Raw genomic sequence first — 19,439 nt, forward strand, 5'->3', positions numbered from 1 at the left:
TCCTTATTTAGGCATTTCAAAGAACTTGCGCGAGGCCTCATAAATCGTTTATAATCACAGTCCTATTAATTGTTTCGAATTCTATAAAAAATTCTATATAAACCCCAAGAATCAAATAGCTAAGTATTGTCATATTAATGACCCTTATAGTCTCTCATAATTATTAAGAGTTTCCCAATGAACACAAACAATGGTAAAATGATAAGCTACTATTATTTTTACAATGAACACAAACAATGGTAAAATGATAAGCTATTATTATTTATTAGAATCGTTTGGTTATATAGAACGGTATAAAACTATATTACAATGTGTGGTTTGAGTTTTTGAATTTTTTCAAGTATGTCATTATATCTGCCCAGTCTTCACAAATTTTGATTTTTTCCTTAATCGCAGCACTGAAACTGGGTTTTGTATTCGAGTGTTTGTTATTTTTTAAAAAGCATATCAAGTGTTGATATCTTTGATATTCTTTTTGATTATTGTTAATGTTTTACGGAACTTGTTTGCACAAGACAATCACTTGTTGCTAGAAAAGGCGCATTGACCAGTTAAATTCTCAAATCAAACAATTAATCGATTGAAAATAACAGACTTCCCTAAAAAAAGGAATTTTTCACTTTTTTCAAAATTGTTTTGTTTATTTCGGCGTCAGAAGGAAACATCAGTGCCTTCAAAACTAAGCTCTAATAATAGTTTCGTTTCAACAACTCCCAAAGAAAAAAAATATGAATTAGTGTCCTAGCTTTTAAAAAGACCAATATTTTTGAATTTCAGACTAGATTAGACTGCGGGGCTGGCCTTCAGATTTAAATTTTATTCTATATTTGTAATTTCAAACTTAAGTGACCGAACCAACTTATTTTTTCTTTTTTTAGTGTAATCAGTCAATTATCTATTTGGTTCATTTTTTCAGTTTTGTTTCGTTTAGGTCCACGTTTTGCATTACTAGCAGAGTCTGCACATAGCTAGCCAATTTCTCTTCATTGTAGAACATCCGTAAATATTTCTCTAGGGTAAGAAATCATGGTCTGAGCCAAGACTCCTCCACTTGGTCCTTGTGCCTCGGAAGCACACACTGGAAGCACGGAGCACGGCAAAAGACAGCCGGCACTTCGCCCAGTTCTTAGTTTTACTATAGGGTTTCTCTCACTTGGTAGATAATGCTTCTCCTATTCTCCGAAGGAAACTTGCAAATTCTGGAGCAATCATCCCATCAACAGACACGACAAGAGGAGTGAAAGACATGTCTTTCCTGGCACGCGTCTGAATATTTTGTCTTTTCCTCAACCTTTGCTGAGTGCAAAACACTCATGGGGCTTCTGTTCTGATAGGAGATGGCGTCGGCGTCAGATACACGAATACCAAAAGACGCTCCTCCCTGCCTAACATAAAATCTACGACAAAACAAATCTGCAATTAATGCGGGTGTCTCATCTTGCGTGTTGTATTCTCTAATAACTTGCTCCCTCTGTACATCCTTCCACAGTAAAGAAGCTAAGCCACCCACAGCATCCCTAATCTCATTGTGCCGTAAAGTTAAGAGACCACCTTTTTTGCACGCTAACGCATGCCGTAGGGTGAATGGTGACTGACAACCATCACAAAAACTTGGTGAAGCGTTCAAGTTTTTGTTATACCGGACACTCGATGCATCCCGAAACTCCATTTCTGAAAGATCAAAGTTTTCTGCAGCAATCGGTAACGCTGTCAGCCAGGCAGACAAGCTTCCTTCCTTGATTCTTTTTACTGCGCGATTTTGGTGTGCTGGTAGCTCATTCAATAACTCCCCCAACAACTCTTCATGTTTTTCTTCCATTATTCGATGATGTTTTTTCCGCGATCGAGACATTTGCTTTCTGTGGTCTTCATGGGAAAAACCGTGCTGATCAACAATAGCATCATAAAGAACAGCATTGATTTCCAAGACGTGTTGTAAGACTCATCGGCGAAACTCGTTGGGTTAGACACTTCAAGACCACCCTTTCTTGCTGGCAAACAAAAGAGACGTCTCTCCATTGATGAAGTCGACGAAGTTCCTAGTATCGCAGGTAAAAATTTCTCCATCAGAAGGTTCTCTAGCGGTTGAAAAAGCTGACTAGAACCACCCAAAACACGATGGGAAAAATTCCATTCCACTTATTGTTTTTTTTACCGAACCAGATTGCATATTCTAGAAAAAAATCACAAAGTTAAGATGAAAATTTTTTTTCTCTATTTGAAAGAAAAATTATCTTTTCGTTTTTGATTAATTTTTCTCATATGAGTTTGATCGGAACATTTTGTGCAGTTGGCACAGCAACCGGTCGTCCTTGTTTACTTCTCAAATTTATGTTTATAAAAAAATTTCAAGTTTTTATTCATCAAAAACTAAAACAAACAACTCCATGCTTATCGACCACTTTAAACTAAACAGCCATAACGAAACGCACAAAATGTAGTCCATAAAAGTTTAATTAAAAAATTTGCATAAATTTCAGAAAAATATTCAATTCTGCAGCGCATAATGGTCAAAAACTTTGAATTTGCTGTATATTACATCACTTGTGTTTTTTTTTAAATTGGGGCTCAGTAGAGATTAAAGCGATTAGAATTTTGTAAGGTTTTCTATTTTAAAAAAAAGATAAGCAGAGGGAAATCGATTAAGTATAAATCTTTTTGACTATATGCTTTTGAGAAAAAAAAAACAATTTGATACCAAAATCTGTGAAAATTTTGCTCTTGGAGAAAATTTTCATGTTTTTTTCTAAAGTTTGTTCTCGTTGTGATTTCATAACTTTGTAAAACTAAAAATCGAGATACGTTTTTTTTACTATACTCAAATTCGCCGTATAACTCAACTCCGTTGGAGAAACCTATTGAAGGTGGTGAACAGACCTAGATAAACTGGTTATAGCTGGAGTTCATTTTTTGATACTCTCATAGAAGGTAGCTGAGATCAATTGATCACAGCCGATTAAAAATTTTCATTTAAGTTATTAACGTTGACGAAATGGTCTGGAAGTTGGCGTTTTAGTGAGTAAAAACCTAAATTTGCGCTCAATTTTGTCCAGTTCTGTCAATAATGCTTTTTGAGAATTTAAAAATAGTAGACGTAACCATATTGAAACATGTGAAATCTTTTCCTTAGGGAGAATTATAGATTTCTTTCACGCATTTTACCCCAAATACGCTGAACAAGTTTTGAAAAAAACCCTAATCGGCGATTTTCATTACTGTATTAAATTTCAACTCACACAGCTCTCAATTTTAAAGTCTTGCTGCGTTATTTTTGGAAATTTGAAACAAAAAGTAACTTCAAATGTTTGTGAGTATCAAATTTTTCAATACAGTTAAAGCTACAGTAGCAGTCTAACTTAAAACAAAAAATAAATTACAGTTTTTCGATAACTCTTTGTTTTTGCAGGGCGCTGTATTTGAAGGTTTGGAAAACATCATCACCTCCGATGCCTCTGAACCCGTCAATTCAGGAGCCCCGCCGCCGTCCCCGAAAAAGAAAATCCACAAGATTCAGAAATGCACGCGCTTAATATTAATTATTTCGCTTCTGCTATTAATTTTTCAACCGATTATTGCGACCGTCTATGCACTGGAGCTGTATGTTAAAGACATTCCCAGTTATTTCCTGGTCGCCGGCGCACAAGATCCCGAATCGCAACCGAGAATATTCGCGATGACTGTGCTGGTGCTGACATTGAGTCAACTTTCAGCTGTGTTCGGAATAAGTTTGGAGTTCAACTGGAAGAAACGTTGTCTAACTATAACCTCTTTTCTGTCTGCATTTAGCGCTATTGGTTAATAAAATTTTTGGATCAAGTTAACATCAAGTTCTCAGCCAAACAGTATAAAAACAAAAAAAACTGTCAACAAAATCTTTTTTCAAAAACAGTTTTCAAATCCAAATAAATCAACTTATAAAACTTTTTTGTTAGTTTTTTTTTTAAGTTTTTTTAAAAAAATTTTAAATTAGTTTTTTTTTTGGAAATCAATATTCTCAATCAAATTAGATTTTTGTGTTTTTAGCTCTGACGATGCTGTGTGCTAGTTGGTTCATCAACCAGCCCTTTATTTTTTCCAACCTGGAGGACAACGTGCGGGCCACTCTTCAGCGGGACTACCGGGACGAATTCAGTGGGGACAGACTCTCCTCCGCCTGGGACAGTGTACAGCAGGGGGCTAAAGGATGTGGGGTCAGGGGAAGGGGTGATTGGATGGACAGTGCGTGGCACAGGAACTCAAAACCCAGTAAGAGTTGAAAAAAGTTTATAGTTTTCTTTTCACCATAGCCTTACGGGATCTGATCTTCTTTTGGAAAAACTCGACAAAAAAACCCGGACTGAAACTTTGATTTGCAGTCTGCCGAAGTATGAACCGAAATTCGCAAACAAATCTAACAAAAAGACGGAACATTGGCAGCTCAAAAATAGCTATAGAAGGTGAAGAAATGTCCAAATTTTGCTCTTTTTCCTCCCATATTATCGATAAAGTTCTGGCCTACAAAAACGTCGCGTTTAACCCTGTTATAAGCGGAAAACGGTGAAATAGAAGAATTATTGTTTTCTGAATCATTATTGCTGCTTTCCCTGAGCTCACAGAGGTATCAAAAACAATTTTCCTTTCAGTTTTCCAATGACTATCATTGTGACATTTAACGAAAATATTTATTGACCAAGAAATAATTTTCTCAAACTGTAAACCAAAAGGAATTAAATGAAATAACTTCTTTTTCTGTACAAATTCTTAAAAAGTATGAAAAATCACTGAAGACAAACTTACGTGACCGAAATCTGGCTGGGCTTCATCGGAAGTATTATTGCTTAGTAGGCCATTTAGGTTTTCCTGAGTAACTTTTTGAGTAATCATTGTGTGTTTTCAGAAAGAGACTATCCGCTATCTTGCTGCAGTAAATTTTTTCCACGCCACAAAGCCAATAGCTGGGCCGACTTAACTGAGTATATTAAGACGCAATGCTACCCAAGCGGGCAGTTGGAAATTCTCCCTCAAAGTAAAAGCGCAATCTCAAATGGCGCCAATAACGGTAGAGTTGCCGATGATGATGACACTAAAGGTCAAAAAATGAAGCCAATGACGTTTGAAAACGAACTTGAAGTCGGTAATACAGACGAAATGTCGAATAATTCGAGAAAGGTCAGACAGAGCGATGGCGACAGCTTTGACGAATGTGAGTTACCTTTTAGCGATGGTTTAACCTCAATCAACTCAAGAGCTCAAATTTCCATTTAGGGGGCTTATGCGTTTAAAATTTATTGAAAACACGCCCTTAAGTGAATTTTGAATGCGAATTTTCTCTGGTAAAGCTAAATTGAAAATGATTTAAAATTTTTGAAAAGTAGTTCAGAAAAGTTCATCGGCATCAAAATTCACCAAAGTTCATATGGCATATCGATTTACTTACAACAAAACTGACATTCGTTCGAGTTATCCTTCATGAAAAAAACAAGCTATTTTTGTTGCCAACGAGATTTTTACAACTGAATAAAATTTATTTTGACATATTATGGCTCAAATTTAGAACTTTGTTTTCCGCAGTCAAAAAAGTGAAATACAGATTTTTAAAAATTGACATTTCATGCGACATGAAATCAAAAGAAAATATATCTTTTTTTCCGTTTTTTTTTTGTGTTCAGTGAATCTAAATAATGGCAAAGAAAACAGTTTTTTTTTAAAGCGATGAACTCAATTCTTAGTCTCGTTTTTTTTAGGCCTGATCAGATGATATTTTAGGATATATTAATTAAAAGTTTTTTGATCTTCAGCTGGAGACGGATTCCGCGCCAAATACGGTATCATATCTAGCCTGCGGAATCCTCAACTAAAAATGACTTCCGCGTCAAATTTTTGATATGAATCTTTATTCACGGATGAAATAATATATGTCATTCGAATCCGTATTATTTTTTGGATTATATTTTAGTTGTTCAAGCATTCTCAGAGCTTTTGACACTAAACTGAAAAATGTGACATCACATTATTCAAGTAAATTTTTTAAAAAATGACTGAGAAAATTAAAAATCTGTTCAGTAAAAACGGATTAATGGAAAAAAGGAAAAAATGTAACAAACTGGGAAGAAAAAAATTGAAAATGCCAAAAAAAACTAAATCGATCAAGGTGAATAAAGCTAATATTAAAAAAGTATATAAACCAAGACAGTATAAAGTGAAATTAGCACTGGAAGAAAACTTACCACACATTAAAAGAACCGGAAATACTTCAAGCAGAACAAGTTCAAAGCTATTAACAATATTTGAAGCCCCTTGCCCCTCAAAACACACTTTGAATGGACGGATTTTTCAAAAACAAATTTTTCAAACAAATTTTGAATGGACGGACTTTTCAAAAGTTATCTTGCTCAAAATTTAAGCAGTATTTCTAACAGATGATTGAGAGATGAGTTCAGGAGATGACGAACAATATTTTCAACAGTGAAAAAATCTGGTACACAGTTGCAAAATTTTCAAAAAAAATAACCTTGTTTCCGAAAAAAATGATTATTTTTTCTTCTCAAAAACCCTCATTGTGTAATCATAATTTGTAATTTAGCTTTTGAGCTTTTTTCATGTAGATAATAGAATTAGATAGTTAGAAAAAAAAACTAGTTGCTTGTGTTAAGAAAGAGCGAAGTTTCAACTAACGTGACTCACTGCGCTTAAGTTTGTCTCAAGAAGTCTTGGATTTAAAAACTATTGAGCTTAGACAAACAATGAAAGCATTTGCGGGGGAATAGTTTGCTTGCTACTTATTACACATAAGTTACAGCGAAAAAAAGTCTTGACAATTCCACTTTTGCCTCGAACAACTATGACATGCCTTGTTTAAGTAGTAATGAAAGTAATGAAGTTTTTCTAGTCGAATTTGACTGGGTCGAATTTCGTCTGGGTTGAAAAGATTTCTATGAAAGAAAGTTTTTTTGTCAGATTTTTTGAACACGAAATCTAAATTTTAACAAAGCGGAACATAAATTACGCTCGGCAAAAACGTGGAAAGGGCGATATAAAATTATTTTGATTTTTTGCAAGAGTTTTTACTGACCGATATTTCAGCATAAAAAGAAGAAATCTGAGTCTATTAACAGCAGACCAAATAAAAATGCCTTATCGAGACTCCGCGAAAACAAATGCCATTACATGTATTTTTTTTAGCACGATTCAATAATAACTATCCTTCTTTTGAGTTAAAACTCAATGAGGACTGCTAGGGAAGCTCCATCAGCTTAAGTAATGGCAATTATGAAAAAAAAACTCAAAAAAGTGATTTGGGGAGAAAAAATTGAATTTTAACTTATTCAGAAACTGTTTCAGCATTCCAAAAACTATTAATGATCAAAAGAACGAAAATAACAAAGTGCGCTCGTAATAAAAGTTTGAAAACCCATTCAAGATAGCACTACTGTTTTTTGAAAAACGCGGGTCAATTTGAAGAAAATGAAGCAGGTCATTTTGGAAAATTTTCATTGGATAACGACAATTAACCGAAAATGCTTGTACCTTTGTAAAAAAATCTGCATTGTCAATCTATCTGAATCCAGCTCAAAAAAGTAATCAATTCATTGAACTTTTCGATTAGTTCCAAATAATTTTTCCTATTGATGACAAAAAAAATACCTTCAAAGGTTTTCTTCTGGTTATTTTTTTTTCGGGTAATCACTTGTTCAAAACATGTTCACATGTTCGAAAGATTGAATTTTCAATTTTTTCAATAATCCATTTAAATCCAAGCCCAATAAAACCCTATTTACACTCAAATGAGTACCTAAAAGTCTGTAAGACTGGGATCGAATCGCGATTATTCGGGAAAAAAAATTATTTTAGATTGAAGGTTGGAGAATTTGGTTTGCTGGCGTTCAATTATTTTGAAATTTTAACCAAAACGCACAAAAAACTCAGAGAGCACTTGTAGCATTCATAATTTTGCTTTTCATAAACAATTTTTTTCTCTTGATTATCCAAAATCTGATTCTTATTCTGCTCAGGGTATTATATAGGTCGCAATGATATTTTTTTGGTTTTTTCAGGAAAAGTCCCAAAAATTGAAAATTTGTTCGAGCTAAAAATTTATTTTTTTAATGACTCGAATGTCAGAACTTACTTCATATCCTTTTTTAAAAGGAGGACAACTTCGAAGATCGAAAACGTTATTGACTTGAAAGTTCGAAAACTGAACTTAATTATCATTTTTTCCACTGAATTTTTTTTACCTCTTTAACCAGTTTTCACAATATGGGTTAAATTGTGAGTGTCAATCATCACTTGATTAATAAATACTAAATCAAGTGATGATTGACACTCATCACGAAAGAGTGTCAATCATCACTTGATTTAGTATTTCAAAAAGGTTTAAGGCCATCTATTTTTTCTTGGAAAATCAAAACTTGAAATCTTTTCAAAAAAACAAGTCATAAATTTTCTTAATTTTGAATTCTTACTTGAGTACAGTAACGTGTCGCTGTGGGGGGGGGGGGGCTCAACTGCCCGCTTTCCCCTCAATTTTAATGATTTTGGTTGCCAAGTTTTTTCTAAAAGCTTAATATATTCCAAAAAAGCCTAAAACCGCCTTCTTTACCTGTTTTTTTTTTGAAAATTTTCCTGCGGCGCAGAAAATTTTTGACAATTTAAGGTCCTTAGAATTTTTTCGGAGATCTCAGAAAATCAAACTGATCGACCTAAAGAAAGTCCGCAAAAAAAATCAAAGTTTTTCGTAAAACCACACCCCAGAAAAATTTCTGCGCCCGCCACTGCTTACATTGGTTTTTTCCAAGTATATTTTTGTTGTTCACTAATTAACTGTGCACCATCCAAACAAACTTCAATTTTTTTATTAGAACACAAAAACGAAGTGACTTTCACAAATGTAAATCGTGATGAACTTTTTTTTTACAGTAAGATCCGTATTTTTGAAGATTGTTTGCGCTCAAACATGATTATTCGCAGTTATTTAACAATTTTTGTTCAAAATTCCAATATTTTTGCTTTAAAAAAAGCAAAGCCTACTATCGAACTGCAAAAATTTAAAATTCACAAAAAACGTGATTGACTTCTAGTTTCAAAAGTAGACTTTACTTTTCTGAATTCTCACCGGAATTAAAAAATTACCTAATTCTCGAGTGTTCTTTATATGAGATAAAATTTCGAAAGGGCCGATCACAAACAGGGTTTGAAAATCAAAGATATTCAAAGTAATATTTTTCTTTTCACAATTGGAAAATAGCAACTTTTTTTTGTTTCCTCGAGTTCGTCTGCATTCTTCCAACCATCTGTTTTGGATTTTCAACTTTGATAGAAAGAATTGAGCAGAAACTTTTTTTTTAAACTCACTAGGATGGCTTCTTTCACGTATCGCAATACATTACACAACTATTCCTTGTCAGATATTTATGAAAATTTAGTCTTATTTTTAGATTTTGACGAGGTTATTATGTGGGAAGATACCTTTGGCACTATAACTGCACAATATTCGATTCCTAAATGGAACATCAAGTTGAAATTTAATGATGCCTCCAAATACTGCAAGGACCACGGAGGGTATTTCGGACAGTCAGCTGACCTCGCCATAGGTTTCACTTCTGAAGAGATCGATTTTTTGCTTGATCAGGACTACTACAGGTTTGGCTTACTTTCTGATTTTTAAATAATAATAAAAAAAATGAAGTTGATCTAATTAAGTGAGATTTTACAATCCGGAATTTCACAAAGTAAGTTTTTTGGAGTTGTTATGCTTTGGCGCCAATAAAATTGTTTTAGCGGTTGGTCTTAGATTGTTTTTTAAAGATGCAGCCGGTTGCATTGCAAGAAACATAAAAATTCGACCATAGTTTTCTATTTTGTCTGCACACACTTCACACTTTTCAAAAATCTCTTTGGAATCCGATTCACGGCTGAAAAGACTTCAATATGATACAACAGAAACAAACAAAAATTAAATAGTTGTTTCTATCTAAGTATAATTTCATGCGTCTCACAACAGGAGCTCGTGGCGCCCCCATCTCGGAATGACGAGAACTGAAGCGAACTCAAAAGCCATGACCACAGTAGAATTTGGAATCATGAACGAAGGTCGCAAAATAGAACTAGATATGAATTTCGACCACTGGAAACAAGGGGAGCCAAAATATGATCCTGGCTATGATTATGCCTGTCTGGATATCAAAACCAGCGAGCGTAAATCGTGCAAACAAGGTGCCAGAAACTTCTTCTGCGCAAAGTATTTAAAGTTTGAAGCCTTCACGACTTTCGTGGATATCACATGTTAGTTGGTTATATATACTTCTTGTCGTTATCTTGATAAGCGTTCACAAGTAAAACCTCACTCCTTAAAGTTATTGATTGAAGTTAATGGCTTTATTTTTCAACTGAATGCCCAGTGTTTTGAACTAGGAAAGTATTGTATCTTGGCTTATCCAAGTATCGCAGATATCTTGACAAGATCTGGCAAGACCTTGAGAGGATATCCATGAAACTTGGCAAGATCTTGGACAAGCGCCATGAACAAGTGACATCTTAACCATGACCAAACATGCGTAGAAAATTAATTTTCGCATTTTTCACAATCCAAGTTCTTGCCACGGTGACTTGATCTGAACATTTTGAAGAGCATAATTAACTGTTACCACCAGTTAGGTTTTGAAACTAAACTTGGTTTCTCAACGTTCTTTTAGCGCCGATTCGCTAGCTCTGATGCCTACAACTCTGTTTTTTTCACTGATGTTTTTTTCCTGCAAAGATGATTGTTAATATTGCCCAGATCCTTGAAAAATCTTGCGAAGATCATACTGAAGGTTCCAAGTGTTATGGCTATCTTGACAAATAATTTGGATATCTATACGATGGAAACTATTACGCTAATCAGAAGTGCAAAAAGTTCCATCATATAACATTCTCTAAACTCAAAAAGATTCGAGATCACGAAACATTCCTATTTTTTTAAATAAAACTTGGATTTTTTTTTGCTTGTTTTGATTTTATTCTGTTTCCTATTTAGTATAAGCAAAATAAGGTAGTATACCATCATTTCCTTAAAATAACAAGTCATTCGGTAACACTTAACATAATTCACTTTACAAGTTGCCTTAGGCTGACAACATAATCTGTGTTTAGTTGAAAAGGGCTTCTTCAGATTTACCGATGGCGTCTCAATTGTGGTCGAAGCTTACATCGAGAAGCAGAACTTGACTTTCGACGATGCCAGGAACTACTGCGCCGGCAGAAGAGGTTGGGGCTATGATCTAGCGGTCGGTTTCAATCTGGCTGAATTGCACGCTTTGACCAAGGCGGCCAAACAAAATGAGATGCAAGAAGGTACAGATATGATAAATGAATCCCTAAAATATAAATTGCTCTTCCAGTTGTGTAAGAATACAGAATCAAAATTAAAAGTTGGCGACAATAAGTCGTTGTTTCATTGGTTGTTTTTCGACGAGCAAAAGCAACTAAAAAGCAAGTCATTTTTACAATACGGAAGCAGTAGGGTTCGAAAAAACTTTGACACTTCGAAAAAACTTTTACACGGTCATTGAATTGAGAACAGCATCAATCTGTTAGCAGAAAATAAATCCGATTTAGCTCCATATAAAGCGCTGTAGCGGAACAAGCAAGAAATTGATGATTTTTAATTGTTGGAAAAATAAACTTCAGAATTTTAACTTCAGAAAAATTGAGCTCCGACCGACTACCAAAAGCAATCAATATTTTTTTTGATTTTTTTTGTTTATTTTTAATCACTTCACTTAGATTACTGGGTGTACACTTATTTTGTCCCTCTGAATCGTAGAGGCAGATTTATGTGGGGCAATAAATGTGGGGCAAAATAAATGTGGGGCAAAATAAATGTGGGGCAAAATCTGGGTTTAACCGCGTCTTTTTTCAAAATTCCATGCTGTAGTAACTAGCTAATGAGCAGAAACATCAACTGCAAAATATAAATCAACTGTGATTTTGAGTTTTTAACGTATAGTCACAAGTTGAGTGAGTTTGTTTTTTTATATCTCTCCGGATCTGTTAAATAATGATTGTATTTGCAAAAAGATCCCTTTCTGGGGTTGTATCGAGGACCTCAGCGATTCGTGTTCTATTCGGTGCAGCGAGACGTGGCCTTTTCGGCCATGTGGGCGCCGTGGGAGCCCGAGAAGAGGACGGAAACAGGTACAAGTGCGAGAGAGGGGTCCCAAATTACACTAATTTTAAGCAAACACAGCATTTAACAAAATTAAAATGCAGCGGCTGGTCATTTCACAGTTTTTTTTCGCAGTAACTAACCTGCCTCATTTGTGATTACATATTCCATATATTAATTGATATCACCAAAAAAACTAAATTGAACAACTTTGAGGCAGTCATTTACATAAGGTACCCGGTTAGTTTCTCACGATGACCCCTCTATCGCACTTGTACCCGGAAACAGACATATACGGCTGTCTGAGTTCGCTCTATCAGGCCAGAGGAGACTGTGAGGATAGTGAGCAGCCATTCATTTGTGCCGCTTACATCATAACACCAGCAGAATATGGAAGTAAGTGTAATTATTAATTATTAATCGGCGTTTCTGCAATTCGCAGAGAATCTATGAAAGGCTTTACAGCCTAACTAAGAATAATCCGTGGAATAGTGGCTCTTTTTTAAATAATGTATAGAGTAGTGGCTTTTTTTCCAGTTTCCTTACCACGTTATCTAGAATTGCGACATAAAAATTTCAAAAAATTGCTCACTACATTTTGTATTTGAGAACTGTTGTTCAAATTAGTTATAAGTTTTTTTATTTCCTCTGACAAGTTTTATTTCAGTTAAAAATATTAAACAGGCTTCCAAAATTCTAAAATTCGATTAAAAATCAACATGGTAGCTAAAAATAACCGTTAATCTCACAAGTGACTAAAAACTGAAGGGAAAAGGCACAAGTCCACTACGCTTACAGTTGTTTTCGGCAATCAATCCTAAACTCTATCATAAGTTTAAAAATCAGCCTGCACTCTCAGTGTATACAAAGCTGATTTGAATTATCCGGACAAAATGAACAAAACTAGAATTTTCAAACACCTTTCTCTCAAATTGGGTTAAAATTGGACAAAAAGTGAAGAGAACAAAATTTGATTAGAACTTCATCAAAATTAATATGGTGCAATTTTTTCACCAAAACTCACAACCAAAATTTTACCCCAAAAATGGGTTATTTTGTTTTTTTTTCAATTAATCAAGAATTACGCTGAAACTACTCTGTTAATTGATGAGAAATATATATAACAAGAAACCTCTTACACAGCCCAACAAAGTTCTAGAAAAGTTAATTCTCCAAAGATATAAGGGAAAATATTGATAGTCAAGAAAGGTGACTTTTACTATATAAAACCCAAAATCTTTGAATAAAAACAAATTTTAAACAGTTTACTCAATTTTTTGGAGATTTAACTCTCCTAGAGCTTTGTTGTGCTGTGTAAGAGGCTTCTTGTGGTATCTATTTCTTATCAATTAACAAAGTAGTTTCAGCGTAATTCTTGATTAGTTGAAAATAGCCAAAATGAGCCATTTTTGGGGTAAAATTTTGGTTGACAATTTTGGAGAACAAAATTGCACCATATTAATTCTGATGAACTTCTAAGCAACTTTTTTCCTCTTCACTTTTTGTCTAATCTTGACCCAAATTGAGAACAACGCGTTTAAAAATTCAAGTTTTGTCCGGACAATTTAAATCAGCACTGTATGCCAAGTTCCCAGCACAAATGATATAGCAGATTGGGTACTGCGACAATTCGTAACAAGACTGCTTGTATATCAGGGTAACCCTCAACGTTTTGACTGTCCTTTAATTCATATCGAATAGTTTTTGGGAAAAGAAAAAATTGAAAACCAATACATTTTGGACAAAATCTAAGTGTAAAATTTTGAGTCGTACGAAATTATTACGACCAAGTAGCTAGCCTCAATTCAATTTGGAACGATTTTCTTGTGCGGTATAATCCGCCACGCATAAATAATTCGCGTTACGCTCCCAGCATTATGAATAAACTGTTCAAAGCGCGCATAATATAGTCCAGAACATAGCAAATTTGGCAATTTTCAAACCCCCAGAACCTTACAAAAAATCATCGGAGGTGAAATATCTTTTTACATTTAAACTCAGGAAGTCGATATCTTCAATGGGGTATAAACTTTTGTTGAAAATTAATATTTCGATCGGTAAAAATTGAGTGATTAAAAAAACCCACGCCGAGCATAAATATTACGTTTTTGACATTGGCAAGAAATATACGCTTGCTCCGCCGCCCTTACATCTGACACGAGAGGAATAGTGCGCGTGAATCAGTGTTCTCCGCTAAATCTTTTAGTACGCTTGTTCTGAATGTTCACCTGTTACGAACTGTCGCCTGGTACAAATTGTCACCTCAGGGGCAGATTAATGAGAAAAAAGTCTCTTAAATTGGGACAAACCACTGCAAAGCTTCAAAATTGCAGGAAATTGAAGCTCCGATCCCCTTATCTAGCTAATGTAATACAAAAAAAATATCTCAAGAAGTGGATTTTTCTCTAGATTGATTTTTTTCAAAAATTTAGTTGTGAATTAAGGTACTGGCAAAGTCAAAGTTGACTGGGAAGATGCAGAGCCTTTTGCGAGAAAACCCAAACCAAGGGCCCGCAGTGCTCTTGATATAATCTCATCTTCAGGAGAAGAAAAGGAGTCAGAGGCTGCAATCTACTCAAAAGGAGTTTATGACTCCGTCTTCAACTCACTGCTGACCTTCATTCTAGTTATAGGACTGCTTCTGCTTATTATAACCTGTATGGTTTGGACTAACCTTGCCGCTACTGTCATGGTTCTAACTAATTCTGATTTAAAGAAATTTTACGACAGAAATTCACAATAATTTAGCCAGCCATGACTCGGACTAAACACGTGATCTCCGTTACGAATCTGTTGCGAGATATATTGTTGCCACTCTGTTGTTGTTGATTATTTAATAAATGATGTTAAACAGGTTTTGAAGATTTAAAAATCTACGAATTAAAAGACAACGAATTAAATCTACGAACTAAAAATGCAAGCCTGTTGCTGTTCACGATACTAGCACGCAATGTTTCTAAAGCTTTTATAATTACAAAAAATCGCAAGGAAAACGGTGAAAAAACAATTTTCGTACTTTTTTTGAAGACGGGGCAAGACAATATGTGAAACAAAAAGTTATCAAAACTTTAAACTACTTGTCGTTCACCTTTAAATAAGGAAGCAAATATCAGGGCAAAACAATATGGTGTAAACATTGGGCACCCATCTTCCTTTTTTCAAGATTTATAATGAGCGCAGTGGAGACACCTGTATAGGTCGTGATGTTTCATTTTGTTTCAGTAGAAAACATTAAAATTGTTTCGACTCAAACTCGATTTTTCCCGCTGTTAATTTGATTTCTTTGCTCATTTTTTGTTAAAAGGAAGGCAAACTCTGTAATCGAACAGCAAAAGTGTTAAGTCACAAAAAACTTAATTGACTTGTTTCATAAGTGGAACTTAATTTTTAGATTTGACAGCTGAATAACAGAATAACATATATCTCATGATACAGTTTTCTCGAATTGGGCTAAGTTGATAAAAAATTGCCTAAAAATTGTTCTTGATATCGGAAGATCTTCAAGAGCATACAAATTTTTAGAATTTAACAATCGGATTTTTTCATTTAAAAAGTTTGTTTCCTAGCGTTCATTGTTGACATTTTTTCAATAGGTGTTCACTTACACAAATTGGAGAATGAAAAAACCCAGGCTGCTTTAGTTTGATATTAAGCTTGTAGAGTTCCCATCAAAATTTTTTCACAGGCAGATTGAGTTAAAAGTGCGGTAACTTCCCAAATGGCATAAAAACAAAGTATTTCCCAAACAGCATAAACAAATTTTTAAAAAAAGGTGTGAAAGAGTTGAGTCGTGGAACAGTAAACTCTTTCTAGATAATTTTCGCGCCTTACTTTGTTCACGTGTCGATATATTACTAATCACTAATCAATTTTTGGTTCAAACAAGTATCAGATTTTATAAAACGAGCCAAATTGAAAAAACTGGAACAGGGTTGGAATTTGTAGTATGACGGATACTTTTTTTTTAACAAAAAGAAGTTACAGCCGAAAATGTTTTTTGGCGTTACACTGAAATTTATTGCCGCTCCAGATTGATTTGAAATGGATACTTTGTTAATTCATCCAACTTCAAATGTCTGACTATAATTGCTATGAAGATCTCATTTTAAAAACTAAAATTCTTTCGGAAAATTCTCAAAATCTACTGGAGTCAGTTGCCCAAAGTTACGGAAGTCGAGATGAATGAGTAGAAACAAAGCAGGGAAAAACAATTTTTTTGAAAATCAGCAGAGAGTACGGTATTGACATTTTTTCTAGAGTCTAACAATTGAAAGCGTGGCTCTTTTTCCTCCCCTCCCCCCCTCCCACCAGCAAATTTTTACATGTATATGTATTGACCACATTGTCCGATTGTTATGAAAATTTACATACAGACTAATAATTCCACGGCAAACATATTTGGTCTTCATACTCAACCTCGTAAAACCACTCGTTACACTAATAAGTTGAAACTGGCGTGAGGTGGGGGGAAAAGGAAAAAGTGCCGAAAGCTTTTTCACAGTGCAGAATATTTCTTTCTGATCGAACTTTTAAATCTTCACCAAAAATTTTTGTTAAAAATTTTTTTTCGGAGTATTTTGAGGAGAATTAACAACTTCATTTGTTTAATGACTGCTTCAAATTAAAATGACAGAACATATCGCCGAATACTAGAAATATTATCAAGAAAACTTCAAAGACTGGACCTGCAACTCAGTAGTTATTTTCGATTTCGAGCTTGGATAAAATGTGAGACACAACCCGTACAGCAAAAACAGGCTGTTTCTTTTCCGCCGAACCGAAATCTTTTGATATTGCAGGAGCCCATGCAGTGTGAATATGCGTACCGGAAATCAATTCAAAGCATGTAAAAATTATCAACTAAGTTCTATAAAAACACATCTTCTACTTCCAGCCGAAAAGAAGGAAAACGACTTCTTGAAAATGAGACACCTTTGAGATATAAATCTATCATAACTTCCTCAAATTTGTAAGTCTTGTGTTTCAGGCTGCAAGGCAAACAGATGTTCCATCAGTTAGAGTTCGGAGATAATATTTTTGTTTATCCAAAGCTTTTTTGTCAAAAATTCAGGATTTGGGATTATTTGCAGCTTACAAAAATGACATTTGGGAATTTTAAATTTTATGAAATTTGGGAATTACACCATTTGAGACGTAATCAAAATTACATTCTCTAGAGTAAATCATACACTGTCAATGAGCTCATTTGAAAAAAAGTATCAACCTAATGGATTCAGTTGGGTCTTTCTCGCCTCTACGATTCGATCTTTAAACCTCTTACTTAAATTTTTTCATTTTTTCGCGGTTTTTCTTCTTTTGGTGGCTTGACTTCCGATGAGCGCCTTAAGAACTACCGCATCTAGAAAACAAGGTCTACTACCGTGGAGACAAAAAATGAACTAAAAAGATTAAGCAAAAAATATTTGTTAGGTCTGATTGGCTCTCGAAATTTCTACCGATGTCGGAAGAGAGATCTATAAAGTATCTACATTCTCTGCGCCATCAGGGCACTAAGGACACTAATTAAATACAGATTGATTAATAGGTTAATAATTGTCTTAAAAGTAAAATTTTAAACATAATTTATTGCGATACGTAACAAGAAAGCCTCTAAATCGGAAATAAATTTACAAAAAACAAAACTTGATCTATCAAAAAAAGTCTGATTTTGATACAAAAAACGGGTCAAGACAACAGAATGTAAAATTAACAGCGGAAAAATTTTTTCAAGCAATAACAAAGCTAAAAATGCATTAGCAGAAACCCTTTAGGCTGAAAAAAACCAACAAGGTTCAGATTTTTAAAAAAGTTTCGAGATCCCACTCGCCCTCAAAATTTTATTTGGTCTTCAAATGAAACAATGTGAGGCCACTAAGCCGATGAAAAAAAGAAAAATCGAAAACTTATTAAGCTCAAAAAAATAACAAAAAACAACAAAGATTTTTAAAAAGTTTGGAGGTCCCACTCGCCCTCAAAATTTTATTTGGTCTTCAAATGAAACAATGTGAGGCCACTAAGCCGATGAAAGAAAAATCGAAAACTTATTAAGGTCAAAAAAAAACAACAATTTTAAAAAAGTTTGGAGGTCACACTCGCCCTCAAAATTTTATTTGCTCTTCAAATGAAACAATATGAGGCCACTTAGCCGATGTACGATAAGCTGGAAACTTATTAAGCTGAAAAAAAAATGACAAAAAACACCAAAGCCGCAAAAAATTCCAAAAAATTAGGACTACTAAAATATATTTAGTTATTGTGGCCCTAAAAACATACACCATCACATACAAAATATGAGACACAAAAAGTGGCCATTAAGCCGATATAATATAATCCGAAACCTATGAGCCACAAAAAGTGGCCATTAAGCCGATATAATATAATCCGAAACCTAATCCGAGCCAAAAAAGGAAAAGAAAAAATTGTTATCAAGAAAAACTAGAACTATCGATTCTTTAACTATTTGCAATCCGACAAAACTAAGCCGACAAAACATAAGCAGATAAATAATTAGCCGACATATTTTTTTGAAACGGATTATTCAACTTTCAAAAAAGGCCTGTCAGGTTCGAACCCAGGATCTGACATTCCTGGCGTATTCCTTACCTCCAGACCAAGTGTGCCGGAGAGGCAAAGAAATTTCAATTCGTTATGGACTGAACCTATATTTACCATATCTTATTTCGACGATTCTGTGATCAAAGTTGTTACAAAAAAAGTCTAGTACCCACCTGCAATACTTTTGCTTGTCGCAGATGTAAAAATATAACAACAAAAAATCTTGTAACCCATTTATCACCGCCATTGATAATTTAGAGACTGGTATTCGAAAAGTTAGAATTAAGCAAAACTTTCGAAAACAGTCCGTGTTAAGTGCACTAAGTCGAGAACAATTAAAAAAAACAGACCTTACCAGAAAAATTCTAATTTGAAATAAGGTCCCTGGCGGGCTCGAACTCCACTCCATTCCTTTGGCGTCTCAAACAGGGGTAAAATCTCTACACGAAATGCGTTGAATTATTGAGGTAATTTGAAATTATAACATAGAAAAATTCTAGCACTCCATTTAAAATTATGTCATTTGACATTCTCCAGAAAATTATGTGACTTAAATTTAAAAGTTCTAAATGATTGAAACTGCATTTAGTTCCTTTCACTTTTTCAGCATCATTTGAAGAGTTGTTGCAGACAAGTTGCTTTGAAATAAGTGAATGCTAGCCCGCACCGTATCGCGGCGATGGGGGATATTTTTTGGGCTCGAATAGCTCTAATATTTTGAAATTTGAGAGGGAAACGCGCGCTGAAAAATGGGAAT

The 19,439-nt window shown here is 34.4% G+C and overlaps 1 protein-coding gene across 1 annotated transcript; it reads left to right on the plus strand.

Moving 5' to 3' along the window:
- The first annotated feature begins 9,433 nt into the window (after positions 1 to 9,433).
- Positions 9,434 to 14,870, plus strand: LOC134854880 (uncharacterized). Its single transcript, XM_063871241.1, has 6 exons — positions 9,434 to 9,621; positions 9,983 to 10,263; positions 11,113 to 11,313; positions 12,040 to 12,156; positions 12,416 to 12,523; positions 14,572 to 14,870. The coding sequence occupies exons 1-6, from the start codon at positions 9,434 to 9,436 to the stop codon at positions 14,868 to 14,870; spliced, it is 1,194 nt and encodes a 397-aa protein (XP_063727311.1).
- Positions 14,871 to 19,439: the final 4,569 nt, after the last annotated feature.

Source organism: Symsagittifera roscoffensis, chromosome 1 (genome assembly GCF_963678635.1).
Source record: "Symsagittifera roscoffensis chromosome 1, txSymRosc1.1, whole genome shotgun sequence".
Taxonomy (NCBI): Eukaryota; Metazoa; Xenacoelomorpha; order Acoela; family Convolutidae; genus Symsagittifera; species Symsagittifera roscoffensis.